Source organism: Montipora capricornis, chromosome 2, assembly GCF_036669925.1.
Source record: "Montipora capricornis isolate CH-2021 chromosome 2, ASM3666992v2, whole genome shotgun sequence".
NCBI lineage: Eukaryota > Metazoa > Cnidaria > Anthozoa > Scleractinia > Acroporidae > Montipora > Montipora capricornis.
The window spans coordinates 11,702,257-11,712,256 of NC_090884.1; the positions used below are offsets into that span (position 1 = coordinate 11,702,257).

The window sequence follows — 10,000 nt, forward strand, 5'->3', positions numbered from 1 at the left end:
TAATACATGTTCAGTCAATAGCCTTGCAAAGACATTATTTACAGCCATTCTCGTGGAAACCATTAATACTTTTCTTTTGGTGTGATTTTTAATGGCGAGCAAGTGCCTCGTATTAAACAGAAAGAGAGATGTCAAGTTAGTCCCTGCTTTTTGCAGTTCAAGTTTGTTGGTTACGTTGGCGAGTGATTTCTGATGAAAAAGCGGAGCACTCCATATAAATGAAGACATTGAGAAAAAAAAACTCCTGCTGCGATTTGAGAGATATTTTATATAAACAAAAATAAGTTTTGGTTCTTTTCTTGTGTTGAGACGCTTCTGAACTTTGTTATTTAGGAAATCAAGCAATTGTTTGACACATTTTTCAAAACGTGATCAAACTGCTTTTTTCGTGCTTCCAGCGCGCTCTGCTGAATATGAAAAAAAGGTTGCCGCTGGCAAACCGGATTTTTTTAGAGTAACAGCTGCTTGAGGGGAAGATATGCGCTTTTGTGCAAGACGAGGAACCGAACACTTTTTAATAGCGGAAAAAAAGGTCTTAAAGCATAATCCCCGCTAGTGGAATTTTTCCAAAGGTAATAACGTGTTTCTCAATTGTCGTCAAAATCGAACGTTCTTCATCGTGACGAGTTCATTATGCCAAAAAAGCGTAAAATGTTTTATGCATTTTCAATTGTTTTAGGTGTTTAAACGATATTCAAGTGTTATTCGGCGACCAAAGTTTTCATAATAATAATAATAATAGTAATAATAATAATAGTAATAATAATAATAATAATAATAATAATAATAATAATAATAAACCAAATACCTAGAAAGACACAACAGCGTCCTTAGAATCCATTTCTTCGAGATTCTAAGCAAATATAACCTATTACAAAGAGAGGAGTATGCGTAGTATAAACAAATCAGTCCAAAGCCAGTCTACGAGAACGAAGAACTCAAGGCTTTGTGGGATGTACCTCTGTTTGCCGAGCAAGTAGAAGTTCGAGTAAATCGCATCGACGCGCAAGTCGTTGATAAAGTAAAGAAAGAAGTAATCCTGATCGAGATGAGCTGCCCGTAGATGGAAAATCGACAGATGAAGACGGAGGAGAAAATGCGAAAGTATGGTCAACTCAGATGGGAACTCAAGCTGCAATATCTAGGATATAAAGTTTCTCAGCATAACATCATTCATGGATGTACTGGGTGGTGGTTATTCAAAAGATATGAGGAAGTCAATCAAGTGCTTGGTAGGAGCCAGGTGTGACTTGGTACTGAAGCAGATGCAGAACGCAATGCTATCATGCACTCTGAACATTGCAAGGAACTTTAAAATTCTTGAACACTGAACAATTTCATAAGAAAGGCAAAGATGAACTTTTAGATATACTTTAAGGCCGTATTTAAGGCCGTATATATTATTAGGATTTTTTATTAGCATTTTTTTGTTTGGGATACTTTTTTTACAACAATCTATGAGAAAGAAGATTTAAGATTTTTAGATACACAGATCAATGGTTAGGATTTTTACATTTAGATACTTAGGATATACACTATTATGTAGGATATATAATATCGACAAAAGATTGTATTTTTTTTAGGGATTAACAGGAATTGGTTACGCTTTTTGGGCGCCCAAATTTTGTAATGGGATTGCAAACAGGCGTTTCAATAAACTGCAAATAATAATAACAATAACAATAACAATAATAATAATAATACTAATAATAATTATTATTATTATTATTATTATTATTATCTCTGAACTTCAGCAGTTAGTTCTCCGAGTCCTGCAACTTACTTTCATAATATTTTAATTCAAAACAAGAGTCCGTTCTTGTTCAAAATTTGATTTTTGCAAGTATAATTGAACATTAGTCATGCTTCCAAAGAGACCAAGTGGACTTTATTGCAGACCAATTGGGTGCGTATACATGTGTTGTCTTTCATTATAAGGGCTACAGACGAACGTCATTTCTGTTTCTTGTTAGTATTTAAAAAAAGACCGATCAATTTCCGCCTTAAGGCCATTTAGCTGATAGATCATTGGGTAAGAGCGAGGAAATATAATTTCGGCGGCTACTAGAATAAAAGCACTTTAAAAAACACATTATTTTCTGCGAAATGGAAACCTGTTGTCGAAAATTCTTGATCTTACCGGTGCATTCAAAAGCAATTAAAAATGCTCTTTGCAATATTGAATTCGAAAAGAGAACTGCCCTTCCATAATTAGTTTTCAGTTGAAAAGAACACACTATTTTTCTTTTTTGTTTCAAGAAACAGACCACTTCAACATACATATAAAGTACCACAGGAATACAAAATACCCTGTGTAAAGCACTACTACGCTACTAAGTTAAAAAGGAATTAAATAAAATAGGTTATGATAAGAAAGGAATCTGTAGTCCCGTCCATTTATTCTTAAAGATGTCTTTGTTAGAAGTAAAGCGACTTATGAAAAGCTCAGCTTCATATTTGACTTGGACCTTATGTTAACAACCCAAAAAATTAGGAGTACAGTAAGTTGGTTCCTTCTGCTGTCCCAAATTTAAAGCTTCGCGATAACTGAGGAGAAAATTATTAAATAAGGGACATGAGCCTGTTGAATCGATGTTGAAATAATCACTGACACAATAGTGTAGAGTAAGATGACCTTTTTGTTGTTTTTTTTATGTAAACCAAAATGATTCAAAGTTGTCCCAAATGGTTCGGAAATGAGAAGGCAGATAAAGACTAGAATATCCTGCACTAGTGATCATAAGAAATTGCTCGTGTGCTCTAATTTGGAGAGGGAAAATGGGCATCATTTCTTGTGATTACTAGTATGAGACATTCTAAGCTCTATCTGCCTTCTCACTGGATAAGGACATAAAATAAAACTTAAAAATCGGTTGGCCACATATTTGTGCAGTCTCTTCGCTGAAGCTTGTTGAACGCTGACGAAACTGCAAAGCTTGACAGTTTTCGGATTTCGAAAGATTCATTCACCCTGAGAGGGCCACCTTTGCTAACATCTGTTTATATTGAAATTATTCCCATGAGATCTGACGTACAAAAACACTTTAAATTATGGAAAAAATATTGGGCCACTTGATAAGCCGTTGTTCAACTATTCAACGAAGTGATCTTATTCAGATTAGATATAAAATTTCAATATATCTGGTTTAGAGCTTGTTTGTTTGTGACAATTCTCCAAAGAACCTGAAGTGGCGTTGAATTTTAATTCTGCCTTTATTCGAAAGAATACATGTAAATATCAATTTAGGGCTGTCATTTTAAGAAAAGGCGCACAATCTCTTTTACCGCTATACGTGAGTACTGCAGAACTGTTGCAACAATCTTTATTTCACATGCTCACTTGAGAAAAAAGAAAGATTTACATTTATCATGATGATATTTAGGAAATAAATGAACGAACGCTTTCGTTTTCGTTTCGCAAGTTAAGAATGCTTGCGAAGAAAGCCTGAAAAAGATCCCGGCTTGGACGAAGCTCAGTCGAACCCCTGACGTCAGTGCTATTCAGCGCTGCGCTGGTCTACCAACTAAGCTTTCAATTAAGCCAACTTGGAGCTGATCACCTATGACTGAGAGTTATATTCCGTAAGATGAATGAATGATACATAGAATACAGTATGGCGCAGCACAATCACCTGGTCATGGTTTCAAGCCCCGTTCAATCAAACGTGGACTTTTTCAGGCTTAAATCCATGTATATCAATTTCGTTTCCGCAGTTAAAATGTATGAACATTTCATATATTCTATATATCAATCTCAGTCGCTATCATTATGTATATGCCTTCATTTACCATTCATCAGCTTCAGTGGTATGCCATAACACAGGATAACACACCCCATGAGAAGATACAAACATCCTTCAAATTCGACAGCACAAAGCTCATAAATGATATGCCACGCGGAATAATTAACAACTATTCACTGGAGTGGAAGTTGCAGTTGGTGGATATTAACCGAGCCGCGAAACGGTGAGATAATACTGCACAAAAAGATGATTTTAACTCATTTAGTCCAGCAACGCCGATTACAATATTTTATTTCGGGCGTGAGTCAGGGGCAATGAGAATGTAGTTCAACGAGACTGTAGTTCAAAACCACTTAAACATAGCATTGTTATCCCCTAAAAATTTTTCAACTGTTCGGATTTCCTTGCTGAAAGTCTAGTGATCCGAAAACTATCAAAACTTACCGTTTCGAAAATTTCAGCAAGAAAAAAGGCTCCCGAAAATTCTAGGTGACCTTTTTAGGGTAAAAATCCGTTGAAAATGGGCAATTATACCATTTTTCAGATGTTCGAAAATCCTAGGGGAGGCAGGCAAGCGAGAAATTTTACAAGAAATGTTCCAAAAATTCTAGATCTCAAATTGTCTTCCGAACTGATATTTTTCGAAAATTGGCGTTGGGTGCCCCTGGTGAGTAGTGAATCAGAGCGCGCCTTGAACTTTATCCACTTTATCCACTATTATAGAAAATACTAAGTAATAATATCAAAATCTGATTGGCTCTCTATACAGTCCTTTTAGTTCATCTACGGTATGGTCGTGCAAATTTTGCCATGTTGACAAGTTTGTGAAGTGAAACGAAATTTCCAAGTATGCAAAGACAATTATTCCATTCCATTCGCTCTCAGCTATGGATATGAGATTACTTATTGCTAACTGATATCCATCGTGCGCCCATGGAATAATTGTCAAATATGTCAGAATAAATACCTGATGCAACTGATTACACATTTTATCCGCTGTTTTGCTTCATTAATTATGTCAAGTTTTTCATCCAACAACAGTAAACAATGTCTGCGATAAGCAATCGAAGGATGAGGCTTTTGTGATAACCGAAATTGATTGTTATCAGCCGAAACCGAAGGTTTAAGCAGATAACACTTGTTTTTACCGATTGAGAAAACTGGATATCTGATAACTGCTTCGATTATAGAATTCATCACGCATTATTCTCACAGTGCAAAGGAAATTGACTCAGGCGTTGGTGTGTTATCAACCAGTAATGTTATTAGTGTTGCTTTAGAGTAAGAAACTAATTCTACGCATGCGCAGCTAACAGGCCCCAGTTGTTCAAACGATGGATAGCGCTATCGGCTGAATAAATCACTATTCGAAACATTTAATTAAAGTTGCTCTGAATTGGCTCCCAGGAATTTTTTAAAACTTTGCTGATAGTTCTACCTCATATTGCCAATTACTACTCTACAAAACGAAATGGGGTCACCGAGTTTATATTCGAGATATAAGCAAGTAGTGACGAAATATAGGGTGTTTTTGGAGAGCTTTCGTGTTGCCTTGGTAACATATTACGTCACAATGGTGAGTGCATTTTGTTAAGCAATAATTGGTGTTTCATATGGTACCATAATGATTGCTGTTACGTGATACTGCCGTGTGGTGACAACTCTTTTTTGCAAGTGCAACCTCGTTCCCAGGGTCTCCCGGGGACGAGGTTGCTAAAAGTGGTGAAACTGGTTCCAGCCACCTTAAACTGGTAATCTTAGATTGTTGAAGTGTGTTCGACAGTCGCTTTGGAAGCAAAGGAGAAGGGTAGGGAAAGAAACAATCAAGAGCTGCGCGATCGTCATTTTGCGCATATGTCGTATCAATGCAGGTATCATGACTTAATTCAAGATGGCACTGGAAAAGCAAACAAACGAAAAAAGGAAAATGGCTAAAGGTCACCCTATGCACACGAAAACCAAGATTGGAATTGCGTTTCCCTAATGTCGAACGCAATAAGTTGTTATAAAGAATTGCGAATTATCAGTATCTGCTTCTTTCATTCGTCAGCCCGCAATTGTACATTTCGCCATTGTAATCTGTGTCTTTGCAGGTTGAAAATTTGGTACCGCGCACCGGTGGCTCAGTTGGTTGAGCACCGGGCTGTCACGCGGGAGGTCGTGAGTTCAAGTCCGGCCGGACCAACACTCAGGGTCTTTAAATAACTGAGGAGAAAGTGCTGCCTTTGTAACGCCATCTGCAAATGGTTAGACTTTCAAGTCTTCTCGGATAAGGACTATAAGCCGGAGGTCCCGTCTCACAACCCTTGGGTATATATAAAATCTGTGGGACGTTAAAGAACCCACACACTATTCGAGAAGAGTAGGGCATGGAACTCCCGGTGTTGTGGTCTGATCTATGGATATAGGGGTTAGGTGTCAATTGGGACGAAAGTTCTGTTCCTCTCCCCTGCCACTCCATGAATTGTGGCGAATAAATTAAACTAAACTAAACTAAACTAAACTAAAAGCATTTTTGGTCAGGTTAGAATTAGTTTTGTATATTATGCATGGATATCGACTAACTTATTATACAAAATATATAATGTTGTAATGTTGAATGAATAAGTGTACTGATGAAATCAGAAACCGATAACATGACACGAAACATTAAGAACATGTGCTGAGATGCTTAAGTCAGCGCTTGAGGGAAGTTATAGGTGGTTTCAGTCCTTTTTTGGGGGTTAATAGCTGCTTTAAACTAGGTAGAGTGCATATTCAACCTAAGTAAAATGAGGATCACCAATTTAACCTAGCTAGGTAAAAACGAATCAACCTGAGACCGGATTTGACTGACAACATCATCCCGCCGTCAGAGCGAATACGAACGGCAAACACAAATATTTCTTACGTTGATTAATATGATAACCTCACGTTCTAGTTTCCGAGATTTGGAACAACATTGTTTCCTTGGATGTTCAGCTAAATGACGTCATAGCAAAACCGCACGTCCTTCTTCGTTCTCATGTCCTTTCCCTGGAGTTTATAACCCACTTAATTTATATAGCCATCCCTCTCATACCCCTACAGCACTTGAACTGGACTAGCTTCAGTCCGCACTGATCTCCTGTGACGCAAAAATGTGCTCTCTTAAATTTTGGGCAAATATTCCAGTTATTTCTCACCCGGAATCGGTGGTGAATCACAGTAGTCTCCTGCGCAGCGAAAATACTTCCTTTCGAGCTCGACTCACTCGTATTCACTTAACCGTGAGAGAACGAAATTCCAATTTAATACGGTTTCGTTCCGAGGCCGGTTTTCACCAAATTAGTGACTACTCGTCGGCGCGAGGCAACACTGATGCACACGGATCGGTCCACGGATCGTGGAAACGTCCGTCAAAAACAAGTTTATTCATTCAGTTCACAAGTCAAAAAAAAAGAAAAAAACATAATAATTCCAATTGGCCGGTTGCCATAACCACCGAGTGCCGGAATAACTGCGCGGCTTTATCTGGCAGCCGCCGGGACAAGAATGAACTATTAAACAGTCTCAAAATTTTCCAGATTTTGGCGTCAATGTAACTTCGTTCGAAGGCAAGAAATCACTGTTAGCTTACCTCACTCTTTTATCAATCTCGCATTCTTATCATCAACTGCCTGTAGCAATTTCTGAGTCGGTGATGCGTAAATAACATGTCAGTAGTGACAAGTATTGAAGTAAAAATCATGTCTGGCTGTGAAAGACAAAAGAGATAATTTTATATCGCGGTAGTGTTCTCTCTATTCCAGAAAGTCTTTGTCGAGTGGTTCGAATTTAGACAAATAGAGGACACTCAAGCGGAAACCAGATATCAATATTTGTAAGAGGTTTCGAATATGTTGCGTTGTTTTTGGTTTCCTATTTTTGTCAAAACATGACACTTGAACAATCAATATTAACACACTTATGCCGCAATTATACCTTTGAACGTCGATATATAAAGGAGTTTCTAATAACGCTTCCCGAACGTTTCACTTTCGTAGGGAGCCTCTGTGAAGGCGACTGACATGGAGAGCTGGAAAGGTCTCGATAATCAAGAAGGCTACACTTCCAACACAAGTTTCAAGGTTACTGAATCTGAAGTACAGAGTGAATGGACCTCAACAACGATTGCAATCACTGTATTTTTCGCTTTTCTTATTTTACTTACGTCGACCGGGAACCTTGTTGTATGCCGTCTCGTGTGGGTTTTTCGACGAATGCGTATCCCATCTTTTTGCTTTGTGGCAAGCATGTCCATTTCTGATTTTCTGATGGGTGTACTAGTTATTCCAGTCAGTTTGGGATATCACATCACTTATCAAACAACAGGTAATATTGTAGAACCAGGAAAAGTTGTTAGTAGTGGGAACCGTCCGAAAATTGAGCATTGTCACGGCTGCAGTTTTAATGATTTAAAAAGGCAGTAGGTTCTTTATGGGATGTTCTATGCGGGGTTTTGAGTAAGAGAAATGATCATGAAACGAGTTAACGAAAGTTACAGTTCACAACGCAACCAAGTTGACTATCACGGACAAATCTATTATGACATAGTTTGAGGCTGCTCTAGTTTGAAGAAACTTGAATGTAGCTTAGACTGAAACCTGCAGTTTCAAGACCCAGCGCTCTGAGCTGCATTCAAGTTTCTTCAAACCAGTGTAGCATCTATTGTAAGTATTTCGGCTATTTCTCACCCGGAATCGGTTGTTTTAGTCCGTTGTTACAGCGACAAAATATTTGTTTTCCTGAATTACACAGTTTCTTCGATTTAAACATGGTCATCTACTCATATTCAGTAGGGTTAAAACTTCATGGTTGACAAGAACGTGCTTGTGAATAAATGCTTTTCGTAATATTTTTAAAAGTACAACCACACTTTTGAATTTACGGAACATGTTTCGATGTTTCAAACATCATCTTCAGCCATAGTGAGTGTAACCATAAAATTTTTACAAGATAATTCGTATATATATATATAATTATCAATACAATGATTCTTTGTAGATTAAATGTTCGTTTCAAGAAGGTAAAATTCAAACGAACCAACAATATTACAGAGAACACAACTGAATAACGGTAAAAGTCTAAAAGTGTAATGCTAAACTGACATGATCAACTTGTTCGGGTTCAGTCAACCGCTCAATATGCAAGCTCTCCTTGATTTTGAGTTGCTTTGAGATGCTTGAAAATATGAGAATTTTATTCCGGAAAAGATGCTCATTTACACGTGTGTAGAGATGTCTCTTAGTTTCACCGACGTAGCGAGCACCACAGCCCGCACTAGTAAATTTGTATACAACACGTCATTTGAGAGAATCCGGAATGAAATCCTTTGGACTAAAAATGTTGCACAGTTTGAATGGAGAGAACATTACTTTAACATTGAAATCGTTGCAATACTTGCTGATAATAGATGAAATTTTCTTTCTGGTATAAGATGAATAGAAACCGATGTAAGGTAGTTTGCAAAAATGGCAGTTGGATACATAATGTTTAGGGGCTTCTTTTGTAGTAACCTTTTTATTTTAAAGATAACCTTGAACGAACTTGTCAATTAACCAACTGGGAAACACATTACGTTTCAAAATAGTAGTTAGAGTATTGATATCGTTTTGAAAACCCTTGGTAGTGTTGTTGATTTTATATGCCCTGTTGATGAGAATTTTAATTAACCCTAATTTGTACTGAAAGGGAGTGAATCAAGATAATTGTGATGTTTCTTGCTTCAAAATTATTGATAATGTTACTTCTTTCTATTAACTCAAAATCAAGGAGAGCTTCCATATTGAGCAGTTGAAACCCGAACTCAACAAACAAGTTGATCATGTCAGTTTAGCATTATACTTTTAAACTTCGATTCAGTTGTGTTCTCTGTAATATTGTTGGTTCGATCGTTTGAATTTTACCTACTTGAAACAAACTAACAGTGTAAGAATGAATGTCGTCTTGGTTGAAAACCATGAATAGTAAATCTTTTATAGAAAAATGACTTAAGCTTCTTCTTAAATCATTCTAGCAAGTTTTCAGATTTTGAATTAAAGTAACTAAGTTTGATCATTTCAATAACGTAACGTAAGATTTGCCCGATTTCAATGGACCGTCGAACGGTTTTTCTCGGAGTCAACTGACGCCCATTTGGTATAGGCGAGGCTGCCGTCGGCAGCTCTAGTTTAAACTGAGCTTGAAATTAGCCATTTTCCCAAAATCAATAAAACCAATTTGTTTTTTAGCTTCTATCTTGCCTTGTAACCACATGT

The 10,000-nt window shown here is 37.2% G+C and overlaps 1 protein-coding gene across 2 annotated transcripts in view; it reads left to right on the plus strand.

The window, feature by feature from the left end:
* The window catches only part of LOC138038835 (D(1A) dopamine receptor-like), an 11,936-nt gene that overhangs the window by 546 nt on the left and 1,390 nt on the right, over nt 1-10,000 (plus strand). The window contains exons 2-3 of one of the 2 annotated variants that reach the window (XM_068884902.1): nt 3,800-3,966; nt 7,748-8,075. In XM_068884902.1, coding sequence (XP_068741003.1) covers nt 7,772-8,075 — 304 coding nt within the window. In that variant the 5' untranslated portion in view covers nt 3,800-3,966; nt 7,748-7,771. The remainder of the gene's footprint in view (nt 1-3,799; nt 3,967-7,747; nt 8,076-10,000) is intronic. The other variant, XM_068884901.1, reaches the window with a different exon arrangement.